General features: G+C 46.7%; 1 protein-coding gene across 4 annotated transcripts in view; it reads right to left on the bottom strand.

Moving 5' to 3' along the window:
- The window catches only part of INPPL1 (inositol polyphosphate phosphatase like 1), a 44,970-nt gene extending 27,750 nt beyond the window's left edge, over positions 1–17,220 (bottom strand). Inside the window, exons 1-2 of one of the 4 annotated variants that reach the window (XM_072133768.1) lie at positions 16,693–17,220; positions 6,592–6,655 (exon numbers count right to left, since the gene is read on the bottom strand). In XM_072133768.1, the coding sequence (XP_071989869.1) occupies positions 6,592–6,655; positions 16,693–16,877 (249 nt within the window). In that variant the 5' untranslated portion in view covers positions 16,878–17,220. The other 3 variants (XM_072133769.1, XM_072133772.1, XM_072133771.1) reach the window with 3 other exon arrangements.
- Positions 17,221–23,640: the final 6,420 nt, after the last annotated feature.

Raw genomic sequence — 23,640 nt, 5'->3', positions numbered from 1 at the left:
CTGTGCCCCCAGTACAGATGTGTCCCCCCCATAGCTGTTACATGATATCAGTGTATACAGCGCTGCCCCCCAGTACAGATGTGTCCCCCCCATAGCTGTTATATGATATCAGTGTATACAGCGCTGTGCCCCCAGTACAGATGTGTCCCCCCATAGCTGTTATATGAGATCAGTGTATACAGCGCTGTGCCCCCAGTACAGATGTGTCCCCCCATAGCTGTTATATGATATCAGTGTATACAGCGCTGCCCCGCAGTACAGATGTGTCCCCCCATAGCTGTTATATGATATCAGTGTATACAGCGCTGTGCCCCCAGCACAGATGTGTCCCCCCATAGCTGTTATATGATATCAGTGTATACAGCGCTGTGCCTCCAGTACAGATGTGTCCCCCCCCCCCATAGCTGTTATATGATATCAGTGTATACAGCGCTGTGCCCCCCAGTACAGATGTGTCCCCCATAGCTGTTATATGATATCAGTGTATACAGCGCTGTGCCCCCAGTACAGATGTGTCCCCCCCATAGCTGTTATATGATATCAGTGTATACAGCGCTGCCCCCCAGTACAGATGTGTCCCCCCCATAGCTGTTATATGATATCAGTGTATACAGCGCTGTGCCCCCAGTACAGATGTGTCCCCCCATAGCTGTTATATGATATCAGTGTATACAGCGCTGTGCCCCCAGTACAGATGTCCCCCCCATAGCTGTTATATGATATCAGTGTATACAGCGCTGTGCCCCCCAGTACAGATGTGTCCCCCCATAGCTGTTATATGATATCAGTGTATACAGCGCTGTGCCCCCAGTACAGATGTGTCCCCCCATAGCTGTTATATGATATCAGTGTATACAGCGCTGTGCCCCCAGTACAGATGTGTCCCCCAAAGCTGTTATATGATATCAGTGTATACAGCGCTGCCCCCCAGTACAGATGTGTCCCCCCATAGCTGTTATATGATATCAGTGTATACAGCGCTGTGCCCCCCAGTACAGATGTGTCCCCCCATAGCTGTTATATGATATCAGTGTATACAGCGCTGTGCCCCCAGTACAGATGTGTGCCCCCCATAGCTGTTATATGATATCAGTGTATACAGCGCTGTGCCCCCAGTACAGATGTGTCCCCCATAGCTGTTATATGATATCAGTGTATACAGCGCTGCCCCCAGTACAGATGTGTCCCCCCATAGCTGTTATATGATATCAGTGTATACAGCGCTGTGCCCCCCAGTACAGATGTGTCCCCCATAGCTGTTATATGATATCAGTGTATACAGCGCTGTGCCCCCCAGTACAGATGTGTCCCCCCATAGCTGTTATATGATATCAGTGTATACAGTGCTGTGCCCCCCAGCACAGATGTGTCCCCCATAGCTGTTATATGATATCAGTGTATACAGCGCTGTGCCCCCAGTACAGATGTGTCCCCCCCATAGCTGTTACATGATATCAGTGTATACAGCGCTGCCCCCCAGTACAGATGTGTCCCCCCCATAGCTGTTATATGATATCAGTGTATACAGCGCTGTGCCCCCAGTACAGATGTGTCCCCCCATAGCTGTTATATGAGATCAGTGTATACAGCGCTGTGCCCCCAGTACAGATGTGTCCCCCCATAGCTGTTATATGATATCAGTGTATACAGCGCTGCCCCGCAGTACAGATGTGTCCCCCCATAGCTGTTATATGATATCAGTGTATACAGCGCTGGGCCCCTAGCACAGATGTGTCCCCCCATAGCTGTTATATGATATCAGTGTATACAGCGCTGTGCCTCCAGTACAGATGTGTCCCCCCCCCCCATAGCTGTTATATGATATCAGTGTATACAGCGCTGTGCCCCCCAGTACAGATGTGTCCCCCATAGCTGTTATATGATATCAGTGTATACAGCGCTGTGCCCCCAGTACAGATGTGTCCCCCCCATAGCTGTTATATGATATCAGTGTATACAGCGCTGCCCCCCAGTACAGATGTGTCCCCCCCATAGCTGTTATATGATATCAGTGTATACAGCGCTGTGCCCCCAGTACAGATGTGTCCCCCCATAGCTGTTATATGATATCAGTGTATACAGCGCTGTGCCCCCAGTACAGATGTCCCCCCCATAGCTGTTATATGATATCAGTGTATACAGCGCTGTGCCCCCCAGTACAGATGTGTCCCCCCATAGCTGTTATATGATATCAGTGTATACAGCGCTGTGCCCCCAGTACAGATGTGTCCCCCCATAGCTGTTATATGATATCAGTGTATACAGCGCTGTGCCCCCAGTACAGATGTGTCCCCCAAAGCTGTTATATGATATCAGTGTATACAGCGCTGCCCCCCAGTACAGATGTGTCCCCCCATAGCTGTTATATGATATCAGTGTATACAGCGCTGTGCCCCCCAGTACAGATGTGTCCCCCCATAGCTGTTATATGATATCAGTGTATACAGCGCTGTGCCCCCAGTACAGATGTGTGCCCCCCATAGCTGTTATATGATATCAGTGTATACAGCGCTGTGCCCCCAGTACAGATGTGTCCCCCATAGCTGTTATATGATATCAGTGTATACAGCGCTGCCCCCAGTACAGATGTGTACCCCCATAGCTGTTATATGATATCAGTGTATACAGCGCTGTGCCCCCCAGTACAGATGTGTCCCCCATAGCTGTTATATGATATCAGTGTATACAGCGCTGTGCCCCCCAGTACAGATGTGCCCCCCCATAGCTGTTATATGATATCAGTGTATACAGCGCTGTGCCCCCAGTACAGATGTGTCCCCCATAGCTGTTATATGATATCAGTGTATACAGCGCTGTGCCCCCAGTACAGATGTGTCCCCCCATAGCTGTTATATGATATCAGTGTATACAGCGCTGTGCCCCCCGGTACAGATGTGTCCCCCCATAGCTGTTATATGATATCAGTGTATACAGCGCTGCCCCCAGTACAGATGTGTCCCCCCATAGCTGTTATATGATATCAGTGTATACAGCGCTGTGCCCCCAGTACAGATGTGTCCCCCCCCATAGCTGTTATATGATATCAGTGTATACAGCGCTGTGCCCCCAGTACAGATGTCCCCCCCATAGCTGTTATATGATATCAGTGTATACAGCGCTGTGCCCCCCAGTACAGATGTGTCCCCCCATAGCTGTTATATGATATCAGTGTATACAGCGCTGCCCCCCAGTACAGATGTGTCCCCCCCATAGCTGTTATATGATATCAGTGTATACAGCGCTGTGCCCTCCAGTACAGATGTGTCCCCCCATAGCTGTTATATGATATCAGTGTATACAGCGCTGTGCCCCCCAGTACAGATGTGTCCCCCATAGCTGTTATATGATATCAGTGTATACAGCGCTGCCCCCAGTACAGATGTGCCCCCCCATAGCTGTTATATGATATCAGTGTATACAGCGCTGTGCCCCCCAGTACAGATGTGTCCCCCCATAGCTGTTATATGATATCAGTGTATACAGTGCTGTGCCCCCCAGCACAGATGTGTCCCCCATAGCTGTTATATGATATCAGTGTATACAGCGCTGTGCCCCCAGTACAGATGTGTCCCCCCCATAGCTGTTACATGATATCAGTGTATACAGCGCTGCCCCCCAGTACAGATGTCCCCCCCATAGCTGTTACATGATATCAGTGTATACAGCGCTGCGCCCCAGTACAGATGTGTCCCCCCATAGCTGTTATATGATATCAGTGTATACAGCGCTGTGCCCCCCAGTACAGATGTGTCCCCCCCATAGCTGTTATATGATATCAGTGTATACAGCGCTGCCCCCCAGTACAGATGTGTCCCCCCATAGCTGTTATATGATATCAGTGTATACAGCGCTGTGCCCCCAGCACAGATGTGTCCCCCATAGCTGTTATATGATATCAGTGTATACAGCGCTGTGCCCCCAGTACAGATGTGTCCCCCATAGCTGTTATATGATATCAGTGTATACAGCGCTGTGCCCCCAGTACAGATGTGTCCCCCCATAGCTGTTATATGCTATCAGTGTATACAGTGCTGTGCCCCCCAGCACATATGTGTCCCCCATAGCTGTTATATGATATCAGTGTATACACGCTGTGCCCCCAGTACAGATGTGTCCCCCCATAGCTGTTATATGATATCAGTGTATACAGCGCTGCCCCCAGTACAGATGTGTCCCCCCCATAGCTGTTATATGATATCAGTGTATACAGCGCTGTGCCCCCAGTACAGATGTGTCCCCCCATAGCTGTTATATGATATCAGTGTATACAGCGCTGCCCCCCAGCACAGATGTGTCCCCCATAGCTGTTATATGATATCAGTGTATACAGCGCTGTGCCCCCAGTACAGATGTGTCCCCCCATAGCTGTTATATGATATCAGTGTATACAGCGCTGCCCCCCAGCACAGATGTGTCCCCCCATAGCTGTTATATGATATCAGTGTATACAGCGCTGCCCCCAGTACAGATGTGTCCCCCCATAGCTGTTATATGATATCAGTGTATACAGCGCTGTGCCCCCAGTACAGATGTGTCCCCCCATAGCTGTTATATGAGATCAGTGTATACAGCGCTGTGCCCCCCAGTACAGAAGTGTCCCCCCATAGCTGTTATATGATATCAGTGTATACAGCGCTGTGCCCCCCAGTACAGATGTGTCCCCCCATAGCTGTTATATGATATCAGTGTATACAGCGCTGTGCCCCCCAGTACAGATGTGTCCCCCCATAGCTGTTATATGATATCAGTGTATACAGCGCTGTGCCCCCAGTACAGATGTGTCCCCCCCCATAGCTGTTATATGATATCAGTGTATACAGCGCTGCCCCCAGTACAGATGTGTCCCCCCATAGCTGTTATATGATATCAGTGTATACAGCGCTGCCCCCCAGTACAGATGTGTCCCCCCCATAGCTGTTATATGATATCAGTGTATACAGCGCTGCCCCCCAGTACAGATGTGTCCCCCCATAGCTGTTATATGATATCAGTGTATACAGCGCTGTGCCCCCCAGTACAGATGTGTCCCCCCATAGCTGTTATGATATCAGTGTATACAGCGCTGTGCCCCCCAGTACAGATGTGTCCCCCCATAGCTGTTATATGATATCAGTGTATACAGCGCTGTGCCCCCAGTACAGATGTGTCCCCCCATAGCTGTTATATATCAGTGTATACAGCGCTGCCCCCCAGTACAGATGTGTCCCCCCATAGCTGTTATATGATATCAGTGTATACAGCGCTGTGCCCCCCAGTACAGATGTGTCCCCCCATAGCTGTTATATGATATCAGTGTATACAGCGCTGCCCCCCAGTACAGATGTGTCCCCCCATAGCTGTTATATGATATGAGTGTATACAGCGCTGTGTCCCCAGTACAGATGTGTCCCCCCCCATAGCTGGTATATGATATCAGTGTATACAGCGCTGCCCCCAGTACAGATGTGTCCCCCCATAGCTGTTATATGATATCAGTGTATACAGCGCTGCCCCCCAGTACAGATGTGTCCCCCCATAGCTGTTATATGATATCAGTGTATACAGCGCTGTGCCCCCAGTACAGATGTGTCCCCCCATAGCTGTTATATGATATCAGTGTATACAGCGCTGTGCCCCCAGTACAGATGTGTCCCCCCATAGCTGTTATATGATATCAGTGTATACAGCCCTGCCCCTCCGTACAGATGTGTCCCCCCATAGCTGTTATATGATATCAGTGTATACAGCTTTTCCCCCCAGTACAGATGTGTCCCCCCATAGCTGTTATATGATATCAGTGTATACAGCGCTGTGCCCCCAGTACAGATGTGTCCCCCCCCCATAGCTGTTATATGATATCAGTGTATACAGCGCTGCCCCCAGTACAGATGTGTCCCCCCATAGCTGTTATATGATATCAGTGTATACAGCGCTGCCCCCCAGTACAGATGTGTCCCCCCATAGCTGTTATATGATATCAGTGCATACAGCGCTGTGCCCCCCAGTACAGATGTGTCCCCCCATAGCTGTTATATGATATCAGTGTATACAGCGCTGTGCCCCCAGTACAGATGTGTCCCCCCATAGCTGTTATATGATATCAGTGTATACAGCGCTGTGCCCCCAGTACAGATGTGTCCCCCCATAGCTGTTATATGATATCAGTGTATACAGCGCTGTGCCCCCCAGTACAGATGTGTCCCCCCATAGCTGTTATATGATATCAGTGTATACAGCGCTGCCCCCCAGTACAGATGTGTCCCCCCATAGCTGTTATATGATATCAGTGTATACAGCGCTGTGCCCCCAGTACAGATGTGTCCCCCATAGCTGTTATATGATATCAGTGTATACAGCGCTGTGCCCCCCGTCCCCCTCGGATGCTGGAGCCCCCCTCCGGGTACAGACACCTGTTTGTGCAGCTGTCCGCTCGTCTAGACTGATGTTGGGGACAGGACATTGCATAGTACAGGGAGCAGCTGTCACCCTCCGGCCTCTGGACAGTCAGCATTAACCTGCAGTGACCTTCCCCACCGGGGACGCCGAGCCTCAGACATGTGCATGTGACTGGGGAACAATGGAGAGAATCTAGAGGGCTACAGTCCCCATTACCTGCACGGCCAGGTAGTCCTCCTCATCTGGCAGGATCCGGTAGGTGTGCACGTGCTTCTGGAACCTGCGGAGGACAGCAGACAGGACGGTTATTACAGGTCATTGCTACCAGTGATAATAACAGACCTTCTGACGGACAATGGGCCGTCTGCTGAGTGTAGGGATCAGCTGGAAATATCTGTAGTTAAGTACTGCATGGATCACTGCAAGTCCTTAGTGTGATCCCTATATATCCTCTGCAAGTTCATAGTATGATCCCACCAGATCCTTAAGAGTATTTTGCAAGATCCCTACAGATTCCCTACAAGCCCTTAGCTGACAGTAGGGATCATTATGAGGACCTAGAAATGTTCTTCATAGGGCTCCTGCAGGGATCACTGTGGGGATTTATAAAGGCTCTTTGTAGGGATTACTATAGGGGTCATTGGGGAGACCTGTTAAGGCTTTAAGTAGGAATCATTGTGGGGACCTGCACAAATTCTGTGTAGGGATCATTGTGGGACCCTGAATAGATTCTGTGTAGGGATCATTGTGGGACCCTGAATAGATTCTGTGTAGGGATCATTGTGGGACCCTGAATAGATTCTGTGTAGGGATCATTGTGGGGATCTGCATACATTCTATGTAGGGATCATTGTGGGGACCTGCACAGATTCTATGTAGGGATCATTGTGGGGACCTGCACAGATTCTATGTAGGGATCATTGTGGGGACCTGCACAGATTAAATGTAGGGATCATTGTGAGGACCTGCACAGATTTTATGTAGGGATCATTGTGGGGACCTGCACAGATTAAATGTAGGGATTATTGTGGGGACCTGCACAGATTATGTGTAGGGATCATTGTGAGGATCTGCATAGATTCCGTGTAGGGATCATTTTGGGGACCTGCACAGGTTCTATGTAGGGATCGGTTAATAGTGTCTTAGTCCTCCCAAAAGACTACCGTATTCAGTAGGGATCATTGTGAGGACATTTTGTATAGCTTGGGAGATCAGAACTATGGAAAAGCTGGGTGGCGGTCTCGGTTATATTGATGTAAGGATTCTGTAGGGAGCAATGTGTACACTGTCAATAGTATGTAACATAGGAGCGGTTCAGGGTCACCTGGACGGGTGCAGCCCATTACCCCAGGTGTTAGCGCACAACAGATGGCCCTGGGGATTTCCAGCTTGCTCAGGTACGCTCCATTGTCACCCAGCTACACCTGTGCCCTTGAGAGAGATCACTAACACAAAGAGCACTGTGACAAACATATTTTGGGTACATAGGGCCAACTAGGTCATACTGTACACAAACAATAGGAGCTGCAATACATACAACTCCACACGCGGAGGCGCTATAATACACGAGGCTCGCATCCCACCTCCGAGACGTCACCAGAAAAAGGAAACCTTGAGACTGCAGAACTAAACTTCGAGTCGTGAAACACAGATCTCACCCTCAAGAGGAAGAAAGAGGCTCTAAAAACCAGAAAATGGGCTTTTCTCTGCAAAACATCCGCCGCAGCACGAAAAAAAAAAACTAAACTGTGAAAAGATGTCGAGAGGGGAAAAAAATGATAGAAGAAGCTTCTATAAATTCTGAAATCCGCCTTGAGGGGGGTCGCCACGCACACACCTGTCTATGTGTCACATGACCTGGTGCGTCTCCGGGGTATTTACATATGGAAATGACTCCTGGCTGCAGTTCTCCATTGTGTGTAGACGTCGCTCAGCGCGGTGAAGAAGCATTTATAATAAATGAGATACATGTAATGCAATACCACACACAACCTGAGGACAGGTGGGGCGCTGTTTGAGTAGAGAGCAGCCATATTTTTCTAATTCTAGGCAACCCCTTTAAGTCAGGGGTTCAGCCTCTGGATCCCCAGGATACACTGTATTTATGGGATGACATACGGGATATAATTAGGGGGTCATTAAGCACAGTGGACGCTTGTCGCGGTCTTGAGGATCTGCAGTGATCCTCCATTGTTATATTATACTGACAGTCACAAATGGCGTCGCCATGAAGTAAATATTATTACAATAACGGAGGTGACCAGAAGCCGGCGCCGTCCGGAACGTGTTTATCCCCAAACATTGCGCTGGTTCTGAAAACACAGAAGTTTTATAAAAGGGGCAAATAATGGGACACCGGACAGGACAGCCAATGAGATTGTAGTTTCCAATCCATTTTGGGGAAAAGGAAAAGTGTGATACGATTGGTTGCTATGCTGATCTTAATTCACTAAACTGGTTGCTATGATAAAATAGGGGTCAGAGTTCAGCTTTCATTTTCCCAGATCAGGTTAAGAAATGAAAGCCGTGATATGATTGGCTGTTTCGAAGATGAAATACAGATTCTTACTGGTTGTTGTAAGAAACACGGCTGTAAAGGATTAAAGCTTATGTCTGATTGGTTGCTACAGTAAACAAGGTCCTAGAAAATTAAAAAGCTACATTTTGATTGGTTGCTCAACACCATTCACTTAAAGGGGATAGCGCTGCACACGGACTATGTTATAAATGGAATGGACCCCGACCGCCATGACACCATGGTCAGTGTATCAGCAGTGGTTCCTGGTGTCAGACCCCCATCAACCACAAATTCATAAATGTGGGGTACAGGCACAAATAATACACAACCCCCAATATATCATACACTCGACACCCCAGGATGACCTCTGACCTGAGCACCCGTCCACACCTCATAGCTGTAACGTAACCTATTATTTATCAGTCACCGCTCCTTGTGCGACACCAGACGCAGTCAGCAAACAGTATCACACAGGCTAGGATTAGATACACAGCTCAGAAGACGGTATCACACAGGATAGGATTAGATACACAGCTCAGAAGACGGTATCACACAGGATAGGATTAGATACACACAGCTCAGAAGACGGTATCACACAGGATAGGATTAGATACACAGCTCAGAAGGTAGTATCACACAGGATAGGATTAAATACACAGCTCAGCAGACAGTATCACACAGGAGAGGATTAGATACACAGCTCAGCAGACAGTATCACACAGGATGGGATTAGATACACAGCTCAGAAGACGGTATCACACAGGATAGGATTAGATACACAGCTCAGCAGTCAGTATCACACAGGATAGGATTAAATACACAGCTCAGCAGACAGTATCACACAGGATGGGATTAGATACACAGCTCAGCAGACAGTATCACACAGGATGGGATTAGATACACAGCTCAGAAGACAGTATCACACAGGATGGGATTAGATACACAGCGCAGCAGACAGGATCACACAGGATATGGTTTGATACACAGGGTAGGATTAGATACAGAGCTCAGCAGACAGTATCACACATAGGATTAGATACACAGCACAGCAGACTGTATCACACAGGATAGGATTAGATACAGAGCGCAGCAGACAGTATCACACAGAATAGGATTAGATACACAGCTCAGCAGACAGTATCACACAGGTTAGGATTAGATACACAGCTCATTAGGTAGTATCACACAGGATAGGATTAGATACAGAGCGCAGCAGACAGTATCACACAGAATAGGATTAGATACACAGCTCAGCAGACAGTATCACACAGGATAGGATGAGATGCACAGCTCAGCAGACAGTATCACACAGAATAGGATTAGATACACAGCTCAGCAGACAGTATCACAGAGGATAGGATTAGATACACAGCTCATTAGGTAGTATCACACAGGATAGGATGAGATACACAGCGCAGCAGGCTGTATCACACAGGAGAGGATTAGATACACAGCTCAGCAGTATCACACAGGATAGGATTAGATACACAGCTCAGCAGACAGTATCACACAGGATAGGATTAGATACACAGCTCATTAGGTAGTATCACACAGGATAGGATGAGATACACAGCTCCGGCAGATAGCATGACGTATCTCAGGCTTAGATACAGGTCTGTGGGCCTGCAGTCCTGAGCACAGTGGTGATCTGGCTATATATAACTGGGTGGCAGTGGATCTGTGGGTGTTGTGGGCGCAGCTGTTTCCATGCTGCAGCTGTCTCCGGCCTAGAAGCTGCAGATATTCTCCGCATTCCTCATATCATGAGATGTGACGTTATGGAGGATCCCCGAGGCTACAGAGCCGCCTCACAGGACAGGAATCCCCCCACAGCCACGGCCAGACCCGCACCTACACACAGGGGGCGCCGATCAGGGGACACGCATCATACAACATGTATAGAAGGGGCATCAGTGATAACTGGAAACATGGAGAATTAGGAGTGCAGCTCTGGATGTGACTAGAGTAGAAATAGTGACTGGAAACTTAGAGAAACTAAGTTGTGACCATTCAGACTGTACAGAGTGCTATGTATTGTCCCTGGAGAGCTGAGTGCACAGCAGTGTGAGGACACAGCTCCAGAAGCTACAGTCCTGAAATACAAATCCATATATCACAGTCCTGCTGCTAATAACAACATACATCACATGTCAGGGCCAATACGTAGCACTGGGAGCAGTCTGCACGGCTGCAGGCGCAGATCGCTGATTACAAGCTCTTGGGTTCCTCTTTGTGCACCCACTCAGGAAAGCGGAGGCGGAGGCGGGTGCACATGAAGGGTACTCCAGTGTAACCGCAGCCGGAGACCTGAGAGTAATGACACCCTACCCCTACTGTGCGGCGGTGACTCAGTCCCCCGAGGTCAGGTATTTCTGATTAGTCAGGACCACGATACCAGCGCGCACACAGTAACGACACCTCAGCCCCGCCACATCCTCTTTCATCTATACCTAGAATACCTAAAGGAAAGCAACAAATCACAGAATGAAACTGACTGCAACCAGATCCTCAACCAAAGCGACAGGAAGTGAATGTGATGACATCATCAAAGTATGGAGCGATGAGGTCACCATGACCCCGGGGCATGAGATGTAGTCACCGCAGAGGAAGTGACCACATGGTGAATGTGACTGCACCAGGGACTGCAGACACAGGGACCGCACAGGAGAGGGAGAGTGCAGACACAGGGACCGCACAGGAGAAGGAGAGTGCAGACACAGGGACCGCACAGGAGAAGGAGAGTGCAGACACAGGGACCGCACAGGAGAAGGAGAGTGCAGACACAGGGACCGCACAGGAGAAGGAGACTGCAGACACAGGGACCGCACAGGAGAAGGAGAGTGCAGACACAGGGACCGCACAGGAGAAGGAGAGTGCAGACACAGGGACCGCACAGGAGAAGGAGAGTGCAGACACAGGGACCGCACAGGAGAGGGAGACTGCAGACACAGGGACCGCACAGGAGAGGGAGACTGCAGACACAGGGACCGCACAGGAGAAGGAGAGTGCAGACACAGGGACCGCACAGGAGAAGGAGACTGCAGACAAAGTGAGCGCACAGGAGAAGGAGAGTGCAGACAAAGGGAGCGCACAGGAGAAGGAGAGTGCAGACACAGGGACAGCACAGGAGAAGGAGAGTGCAGACACAGGGACAGCACAGGAGAAGGAGAGTGCAGACACAGGGACAGCACAGGAGAAGGAGAGTGCAGACACAGGGACCGCACAGGAGAAGGAGACTGCAGACACAGGGACCGCACAGGAGAAGGAGAGTGCAGACACAGGGACCGCACAGGAGAAGGAGACTGCAGACACAGGGACCGCACAGGAGAAGGAGACTGCAGACACAGGGACCGCACAGGAGAAGGAGAGTGCAGACACAGGGACCGCACAGGAGAAGGAGAGTGCAGACACAGGGACAGCACAGGAGAAGGAGAGTGCAGACACAGGGACAGCACAGGAGAAGGAGAGTGCAGACACAGGGACCGCACAGGAGAAGGAGACTGCAGACACAGGGACAGCACAGGAGAAGGAGACTGCAGACACAGGGACAGCACAGGAGAAGGAGACTGCAGACACAGGGACAGCACAGGAGAAGGAGACTGCAGACACAGGGACAGCACAGGAGAAGGAGACTGCAGACACAGGGACCGCACAGGAGAAGGAGACTGCAGACACAGGGACCGCACAGGAGAAGGAGAGTGCAGACACAGGGACAGCACAGGAGAAGGAGACTGCAGACACAGGGACAGCACAAGAGAAGGAGACTGCAGACACAGGGACAGCACAGGAGAAGGAGACTGCAGACACAGGGACAGCACAGGAGAAGGAGACTGCAGACACAGGGACCGCACAGGAGAAGGAGACTGCAGACACAGGGACAGCACAGGAGAAGGAGACTGCAGACACAGGGACAGCACAGGAGAAGGAGACTGCAGACACAGGGACAGCACAGGAGAAGGAGACTGCAGACACAGGGACCGCACAGGAGAAGGAGAGTGCAGACACAGGGACCGCACAGGAGAGGGAGAGTGCAGACACAGGGACCGCACAGGAGAAGGAGACTGCAGACAAAGGGAGCGCACAGGAGAAGGAGAGTGCAGACAAAGGGAGCGCACAGGAGAAGGAGAGTGCAGACACAGGGACAGCACAGGAGACGGAGAGTGCAGACACAGGGACAGCACAGGAGAAGGAGAGTGCAGACACAGGGACCGCACAGGAGAAGGAGAGTGCAGACACAGGGACCGCACAGGAGGAAGAGAGACTGCAGACACAGGGACCGCACAGGAGAAGGAGACTGCAGACACAGGGACCGCACAGGAGAAGGAGAGTGCAGACACAGGGACCGCACAGGAGGAAGAGAGACTGCAGACACAGGGACCGCACAGGAGAAGGAGACTGCAGACACAGGGACCGCACAGGAGAAGGAGACTGCAGACACAGGGACAGCACAGGAGAAGGAGAGTGCAGACACAGGGACCGCACAGGAGAAGGAGAGTGCAGACACAGGGACCGCACAGGAGAAGGAGACTGCAGACACAGGGACAGCACAGGAGAAGGAGACTGCAGACACAGGGACAGCACAGGAGAAGGAGACTGCAGACACAGGGACAGCACAGGAGAAGGAGACTGCAGACACAGGGACAGCACAGGAGAAGGAGACTGCAGACACAGGGACCGCACAGGAGAAGGAGACTGCAGACACAGGGACAGCACAGGAGAAGGAGACTGCAGACACAGGGACAGCACAGGAGAAGGAGACTGCAGACACAGGGACAGCACAGGAGAAGGAGACTGCAGACACAGGGACCGCACAGGAGAAGGAGACTGCAGACACAGGGACCGCACAGGAGAAGGAGACTGCAGACACAGGGACCGCACAGGAGAAGGAGACTGCAGACACAGGGACCGCACAGGAGAAGGAGACTGCAGACACAGGGACAGCACAGGAGAAGGAGACTGCAGACACAGGGACAGCACAGGAGAAGGAGACTGCAGACACAGGGACCGCACAGGAGAAGGAGACTGCAGACACAGGGACCGCACAGGAGAAGTGCACACGCTATGGCAGTATACTATGTACAGGATGATATATACTTGGCTCCGCTCTCGGTATGCTGTGTATGTCACAGATGGTTTAACCTCTTTATAAACACCAGCTCTGTATAAACTCCAGTGACGTCTCCTCCATTGTTCTGGGATTGCAGTCACCTCCAGGCTGTGAATTCCTACAACCAGAAATCCGACCATTTCCTTTATGTCAGGCAGCGAAGATCCTGCAGGGAAAGTAGGAAGTCCCCCAGCACCTGGACAAGGGGAGCAGCACGTCCATTATAAGGGCCTGATAGGTCATGTGATCAGACTGTAATAGCCAATTTACACAATTTATAATTGGCCTCATATTTAGTGACCAAAACAACCAATAATAATGGGAGCAACAGTTTCCCATTATTACAGTCCAGCAGTGATATAAGAGGAGGAGCTGATATCACATCTTATTACAGTCCAGCAGTGATATAAGAGGAGGAGCTGATATCACATCTTATTACAGTCCAGCAGTGATATAAGAGGAGGAGCTGATATCACATCTTATTACACTCCAGCAGTGATATAAGAGGAGGAGCTGATATCACATCTTATTACACTCCAGCAGTGATATAAGAGGAGGAGCTGATATCACATCTTATTACAGTCCAGCAGTGATATAAGAGGAGGAGCTGATATCACATCTTATTACAGTCCAGCAGTGATATAAGAGGGGGGGCTGATATCACATCTTATTACAGTCCAGCAGTGATATAAGAGGAGGAGCTGATATCACATCTTATTACAGTCCAGCAGTGATATAAGAGGAGGAGCTGATATCACATCTTATTACAGTCCAGCAGTGATATAAGAGGAGGAGCTGATATCACATCTTATTACAGTCCAGCAGTGATATAAGAGGAGGAGCTGATATCACATCTTATTACAGTCCAGCAGTGATATAAGAGGAGGGGCTGATATCACATCTTATTACAGTCCAGCAGTTACTTATTACATATAAGCTGATAAAAGAGAGCAATAGCTTGTATCCAGCTGCCCAGTAAATGTTGTAAGGTCACTTTCAGTCCTGATCTGTGAGAGGAAGCATGGAGGGACATTATAATAAGCGCGGTTCTGCTGGCGCCAGTCCTCGGCTGTAATAAGACTCTCTTCTTCCTGGACAGGATGACTCTGGGGTCACTGATGACACAAGACTCGCCCGTCATGTGATCTCAGCTGACAACAAACATCACCCAGCCTGTGCTGTTCTCTGTTATCAGCCATTTTCAAAGCAGTGACCACACAGGGATTTGTTCTTCTTCCGACGTCTTAAAGGGGAACTTTATCTGAGCCAAAATCCATTATGACCCAAATTGATTTGTTCTTCTTCCAGCTCTTGAAAAGGATTTGATGGCCGGAGGGTTCACACTCACTGACACCATATACTAAGGGTCAATGGAGGCCGAGGCCATCAGCAGTGATAGGGGGCGGGGCCAAAGTCTGACAGCTGCCAATCAACCCAAAAGTAGGAGGGGTCTCGGTCTCAACCCCCAATGAAAACCCACCCAAGACTTTGAGGATTCAAAATTATAAACTTCTCTATTCCCAAACAAACCTTCACACTAAATGACCGTCCCTTTAAGAAGAAATATGGCAGAGCCCGGACATTACCAGTCTGTGTGAATGGATCCTTAGTCATCAACCACCCACGTGCACAAGTATTCACACCCCCCTCCCCAACCAGCAGGACCCACACTCCTCCCCTGAGGCAGGTTTTAAAAGTGGGGAGGTAAACATTTTTGCAACATAAAAAAATCATAAAATTACAAAACCTGAAAAGCGAATGGTCGGTCATGTGACTCCCTACGGCGATATAAGTAATAGGGCCCTAGGATTCTTCATACACAGCACCAGGGTCCGTCACCTCATATTACAGCACGGAGGGGCCAGGGTGTCCCACAGTAACCTCGCCCTAATCCAAATTTTTTTTTGCTACATTTTTAGATTTTTTGGCTAATTTTTTGGAATCCCTATTCCAGAATACGGTGTGCGCTGATGATGTCCTACCCCAGACCCCCGGACCGGACTCCTGTAGAGTGTAAGCTCTTGTGAGCGAGGTCTCACTAGAACCGATGGTTGGGTTAGACGCCCCTGCCCAATCCCAACATGTTCGGGTCAGGCGGCCGAACCCGACCATGGGGTCTGCTCATCTCTATACCCAAATCTTTGGCGACCATGTTTATACGTACATATATACTCGAGTATATGCCTAGTTTTTCAGCACAAAAAAAATGTGCTGAAACCCCAAACTCGGCTTATACTCAAGTAAGAAAAAAATATAGGTTTTACCAGGTTTTTTTGGTGGTAAAATTAAAACTCGAGTATAAGCCGACCCAAGTATAAGCCGAGGCCCCTAATTTTACCACAAAAACCTGGTAAGACCTGTATTTTTTTTACTCAAGTATAAGCCGAGTTTGGGGTTTCAGCACATTTTTTTGTGCTGAAAAACTAGGCTTATACTCGAGTATATATGGTACTTGGGTCGGCTTATACTTGAGTATATACAGTGTATATATATATATATATATATATGTGGTTTGGTAGCCCAATATATACAGGTCGCATGCGCTGTAAATAACCGCCATGTTGATACGTAATTGCGGTATTATGAGTAATATTCTAATGTGATAATCAGTAACTCATTGGCGCGGGATGTTACGTGTATCACTATCGCTCCACTATCCGCCCTCCTTTGCGCCATTCTCCAGGATACTCACAGCACACACAGGGCATAGGCTCCGGTGACGCTTTCGCTGTCTCGTACCAGGAAGCTGCCATCTCGTCCAGCCTTGGCCAGTAACTCCTCGGCGGCGGCCCGGCTCAGGTCGCGGTGATACCAGGGCAGCGCCATGTTAGCCGCGGCGATCACCGCAGATGGAACCGCGCCGCAGCTCGACGCCATATTATCTGGGAAGCGTAGAAGAATACGTAATCCAACAGTGAATCCAAAAATTATTAGAATAAAAAAAACTGGAAAAACAAAATCCCCAAAACACAAAATGTGGAGAGAGAAAAAAAAAACACAAAGTAAAATCCCCCCCGGGGTGGAGGGGGTTAAAAAGTGGTAACAAGTCTCCGGCAGAAGTTACAAAGTATCCGGGCGGCACAAGTGACCCGACACGGGGCGGCACCTCCGCCCGGCACACAGGAGGCCGCAGTCACCGGGCACAGGGCACTGCCAGTAACCGGAGCCCCATCCTGCGGCCACCCGCCTGAAAGAGGAAACGGCAACAACCTCCTCCTCCTCCTCCTCCGCCGCCTCCTCCCCGGACACCCCCGCAGCGCCCCCCGGTGTCTGCACAGCGGAACTGCTCCCGGGGCCGCCGCTCACACTGGAGTCGGGACGTCCGTTATTCTGTACATTACAAAAGACAAATCACTTCATAAACCGAACGTCGAATTTGAAAAGTAACGGCCAGAACGTTCTGTCCGGTAACTTAACCCCTGTGGTACTGGCCCATTTTCAGCCTTTTTTTGCTCCCCACCTCAGTCCTCACTTTTACTGTAAGAGGATTTTCTCCTTAGTGTAAATTACTTTCAATGTCACCGATTCAGGATTTATATAACTGTATTGCGAATTTTTTAAGGTAATTTTTTTTTTAACCCTTTCCTTTTTTGCGTTTCCATTTTCTCTCTCCCCTCTTCCCTCTTCATCACACAAATCAGGGGCCGTGGTCGACGGATTTGGACAACCTGCGGGATTTAACATCTCAAATCGTGTCGCAAGACATGCACTCACATGCACCGGGAAGAAGAAGGTGAACCCCGGGGACCTGAGCGGGGAAGCGACACATGCAGGACATCGGGCGCATGATCTTGGTGAATGGCGCCGGACTTCACCTTCGTCGGACAGTCCGGATCGGGGATTGTGACAGGACCGGGTAAGTAAATGTGCCCCATTGTGTTTACATTTTTACCTCTGTGATCCAAAAAGCAGCTCCCCTTTATCCGTAGGTTCGGCACAATCTCAGTGATACATTTACATAGGTTTTATTATGTTTTAATACTAAAAAATAAAAATCTTCAGTCCAAAGGAAAAAAAAAATCTTTGTTTTTCCATATTCTGACGCCAATAACTTTTTCATAGTCCAGTCTATGGAGCGGTGCGAGGGGTTACTTTCTGCGGGAGGCACTGACGTTTTCATTGATACCATTATGGGGATTGTATGATCTTTTGATAACTTTTTATATAAAGAAATCTACCACCAGGATGAAAGATAGTAAACCAAACACACTTACATGCTAGTGTGGGCTTACTGTGGCAGGTTCTGCTCTTCTTTGAGCTGTGGTTTTTTAAAAAAAAAAAGTTAAAAAAATTATGTAAAAGAACGTGAGGGGCTCTGGGCTCCATTGATGACAATGGAGCCTGGAGCCCCCCAGGTTCATTTGCATAATTTTTAAAACCTTTATTTCGTAAACACAAGGGCATAAGGAGCTACAAGAAGAGCGGATCCTGCCAGAGGGGACACACACCAGCATGTAAGTGTGTTTGGTTTACAATCCTTCATCCTGGTGGTAGATTTCCTTTAAATGTTTATGTGTTGCAAGTAATAATCAGATAAATCAGACATTTAGGGACAAGTCGATAGCCAAAATGTTTACGAATTTTACGTGTTTATTTTTTATGTTTTCTAGGGAAAGTGGGGCGGTTAGAATTTTAATATTTTTCTTAATTTCATTAATATTTTCAAAACTTTTTTCAAAAATTTGAAGGCCCCCCCCCCCCCCCCAAGCACTTTATAACTCTTCTAGGTCTGATCACTCATACAATATACTGCCTCTATATTACAGACTGTAATATCGATTGGCCAATCACAGCTGTGGGACCTTTAACAGGCTCCCAACTGTCATTGCGCTGATTGGCGCTCTCTGATGACATCACAGGGGGGCGTTGCCCATGTAAAGCACTGTTAGGTGCTGCTGTTAGGTGCTGACCGTGGCACATAATAGGTTGTCTGGCGTGATTGGTGCCAGCACCGGCCGTGGCAGCTACCAGCAGTTGTAATACAGCAGACACCCACCGATACGTGAGCTCTCTCCATACAGCGCTTACTGCTGTACAATGTATATAGCCCAGGGGTGTAACTTAAGGGGGTGCAGAGGTTGCGGTCGCACCTGGGCCCAAGAGGTTTAGGGGGCCCATAAGGTGTCACTTTCCCATATGAGAAGACTATTACTATAAACCATACATTATAGTCGGGGGCCTGGCACAGACTTTGCACTGGGGCCCATCAGCTTCTAGTTACACCACTGGCAGGACCTCATGTATGGAATGGTCTGAAATTGCTGAGGACAGCGCTCAGGAATCTCCAGCACTTACATTGGCTGTCTATGTGAGCGTCCAAGATAGCCGAGAACTGTACCTGACAATTTCCGATGCTCCCATATAACTATATGGTGCGGACCGGCACACGCTCAACCCGTCACTTCACCCACAAGTGAGAACACGACCCCCATTCCCCATATTGCTGAGCGGTCCTGTTAGTTAGTACAACCCTTTGGAGGTCTGTATTTATTTATTATCTGGTCTGGGGTCTGCATCATTATATATTATCTGGACAGGTATTAGTTCTCATTGTCTGATATGGGGGTCTCTATTATTGTTTATTTTCCATTCTGGGGTCTGTATTATCATTGTCTAGGTCTTAGCTTTTAATAATTGTGTGATCTGGGGTCTGTATTATATATATATTACCAGGTCTGGGGTCTGTATTATATATATATTACCAGGTCTGGGGTCTGTATTATATATATATTACCAGGTCTGGGGTCTGTATTATATATATATTACCAGGTCTGGGGTCTGTATTATATATATATTACCAGGTCTGGGGTCTGTATTATATATATATATTACCAGGTCTGGGGTCTGTATTATATATATATATATTACCAGGTCTGGGGTCTGTATTATATATATATATTACCAGGTCTGGGGTCTGTATTATATATATATTACCAGGTCTGGGGTCTGTATTATATATATATATTACCAGGTCTGGGGTCTGTATTATATATATATATTACCAGGTCTGGGGTCTGTATTATATATATATATATATTACCAGGTCTGGGGTCTGTATTATATATATATTACCAGGTCTGGGGTCTGTATTATATATTTATTACCAGGTCTGGGGTCTGTATTATATATATATTACCAGGTCTGGGGTCTGTATTATATATATATTACCAGGTCTGGGGTCTGTATTATATATTTATTACCAGGTCTGGGGTCTGTATTATATATATATTACCAGGTCTGGGGTCTGTATTATATATATATTACCAGGTCTGGGGTCTGTATTATATATTTATTACCAGGTCTGGGGTCTGTATTATATATATATTACCAGGTCTGGGGTCTGTATTATATATTTATTACCAGGTCTGGGGTCTGTATTATATATTTATTACCAGGTCTGGGGTCTGTATTATATATTTATTACCAGGTCTGGGGTCTGTATTATATATTTATTACCAGGTCTGGGGTCTGTATTATATATTTATTACCAGGTCTGGGGTCTGTATTATATATTTATTACCAGGTCTGGGGTCTGTATTATATATATATTACCAGGTCTGGGGTCTGTATTATATATTTATTACCAGGTCTGGGGTCTGTATTATATATACATTACCAGGTCTGGGGTCTGTATTATATATACATTACCAGGTCTGGGGTCTGTATTATATATTTATTACCAGGTCTGGGGTCTGTATTATATATTTATTACCAGGTCTGGGGTCTGTATTATATATATATTACCAGGTCTGGGGTCTGTATTATATATTTATTACCAGGTCTGGGGTCTGTATTATATATTTATTACCAGGTCTGGGGTCTGTATTATATATTTATTACCAGGTCTGGGGTCTGTATTATATATTTATTACCAGGTCTGGGGTCTGTATTATATATGTATTACCAGGTCTGGGGTCTGTATTATATATATATTACCAGGTCTGGGGTCTGTATTATATATTTATTACCAGGTCTGGGGTCTGTATTATATATATATTACCAGGTCTGGGGTCTGTATTATATATATATTACCAGGTCTGGGGTCTGTATTATATATTTATTACCAGGTCTGGGGTCTGTATTATATATATATTACCAGGTCTGGGGTCTGTATTATATATATATTACCAGGTCTGGGGTCTGTATTATATATTTATTACCAGGTCTGGGGTCTGTATTATATATTTATTACCAGGTCTGGGGTCTGTATTATATATATATTACCAGGTCTGGGGTCTGTATTATATATATATTACCAGGTCTGGGGTCTCTATTATATATATATTACCAGGTCTGGGGTCTGTATTATATATTTATTACCAGGTCTGGGGTCTGTATTATATATATATTACCAGGTCTGGGGTCTGTATTATATATATATTACCAGGTCTGGGGTCTGTATTATATATTTATTACCAGGTCTGGGGTCTGTATTATATATTTATTACCAGGTCTGGGGTCTGTATTATATATTTATTACCAGGTCTGGGGTCTGTATTATATATATTACCAGGTCTGGGGTCTGTATTATATATTTATTACCAGGTCTGGGGTCTGTATTATATATATATATTACCAGGTCTGGGGTCTGTATGATATATTTATTACCAGGTCTGGGGTCTGTATTATATATACATTACCAGGTCTGGGGTCTGTATTATATATTTATTACCAGGCCTGGGGTCTGTATTATATATTTATTACCAGGTCTGGGGTCTGTATTATATATACATTACCAGGTCTGGGGTCTGTATTATATATTTATTACCAGGTCCGGGGTCTGTATTATATATACATTACCAGGTCTGGGGTCTGTATTATATATTTATTACCAGGTCTGGGGTCTGTATTATATATATATTACCAGGTCTGGGGTCTGTATTATATATATTACCAGGTCTGGGGTCTGTATTATATATTTATTACCAGATCTGGGGTCTGTATTATATATATATTACCAGGTCTGGGGTCTGTATTATATATATATTACCAGGCCTGGGGTCTGTATTATATATATTACCAGGTCTGGGGTCTGTATTATATATTTATTACCAGGCCTGGGGTCTGTATTATATATTTATTACCAGGTCTGGGGTCTGTATTATATATTTATTACCAGGTCTGGGGTCTGTATTATATATATATTACCAGGTCTGGGGTCTGTATTATATATTTATTACCAGGTCTGGGGTCTGTATTATATATTTATTACCAGGTCTGGGGTCTGTATTATATATTTATTACCAGGTCTGGGGTCTGTATTATATATTTATTACCAGGTCTGGGGTCTGTATTATATATGTATTACCAGGTCTGGGGTCTGTATTATATATATATTACCAGGTCTGGGGTCTGTATTATATATTTATTACCAGGTCTGGGGTCTGTATTATATATATATTACCAGGTCTGGGGTCTGTATTATATATATATTACCAGGTCTGGGGTCTGTATTATATATTTATTACCAGGTCTGGGGTCTGTATTATATATATATTACCAGGTCTGGGGTCTGTATTATATATATATTACCAGGTCTGGGGTCTGTATTATATATTTATTACCAGGTCTGGGGTCTGTATTATATATTTATTACCAGGTCTGGGGTCTGTATTATATATATATTACCAGGTCTGGGGTCTGTATTATATATATATTACCAGGTCTGGGGTCTCTATTATATATATATTACCAGGTCTGGGGTCTGTATTATATATTTATTACCAGGTCTGGGGTCTGTATTATATATATATTACCAGGTCTGGGGTCTGTATTATATATATATTACCAGGTCTGGGGTCTGTATTATATATTTATTACCAGGTCTGGGGTCTGTATTATATATTTATTACCAGGTCTGGGGTCTGTATTATATATTTATTACCAGGTCTGGGGTCTGTATTATATATATTACCAGGTCTGGGGTCTGTATTATATATTTATTACCAGGTCTGGGGTCTGTATTATATATATATATTACCAGGTCTGGGGTCTGTATGATATATTTATTACCAGGTCTGGGGTCTGTATTATATATACATTACCAGGTCTGGGGTCTGTATTATATATTTATTACCAGGCCTGGGGTCTGTATTATATATTTATTACCAGGTCTGGGGTCTGTATTATATATACATTACCAGGTCTGGGGTCTGTATTATATATTTATTACCAGGTCCGGGGTCTGTATTATATATACATTACCAGGTCTGGGGTCTGTATTATATATTTATTACCAGGTCTGGGGTCTGTATTATATATATATTACCAGGTCTGGGGTCTGTATTATATATATTACCAGGTCTGGGGTCTGTATTATATATTTATTACCAGATCTGGGGTCTGTATTATATATATATTACCAGGTCTGGGGTCTGTATTATATATATATTACCAGGCCTGGGGTCTGTATTATATATATTACCAGGTCTGGGGTCTGTATTATATATTTATTACCAGGCCTGGGGTCTGTATTATATATTTATTACCAGGTCTGGGGTCTGTATTATATATTTATTACCAGGTCTGGGGTCTGTATTATATATTTATTACCAGGTCTGGGGTCTGTATTATATATTTATTACCAGGCCTGGGGTCTGTATTATATATTTATTACCAGGTCTGGGGTCTGTATTATATA

This window comes from Engystomops pustulosus, chromosome 2 (assembly GCF_040894005.1).
Source record: "Engystomops pustulosus chromosome 2, aEngPut4.maternal, whole genome shotgun sequence".
Classification (NCBI taxonomy): Eukaryota; Metazoa; Chordata; class Amphibia; order Anura; family Leptodactylidae; genus Engystomops; species Engystomops pustulosus.
This window is presented reverse-complemented; position numbering and strand designations above follow the sequence as displayed.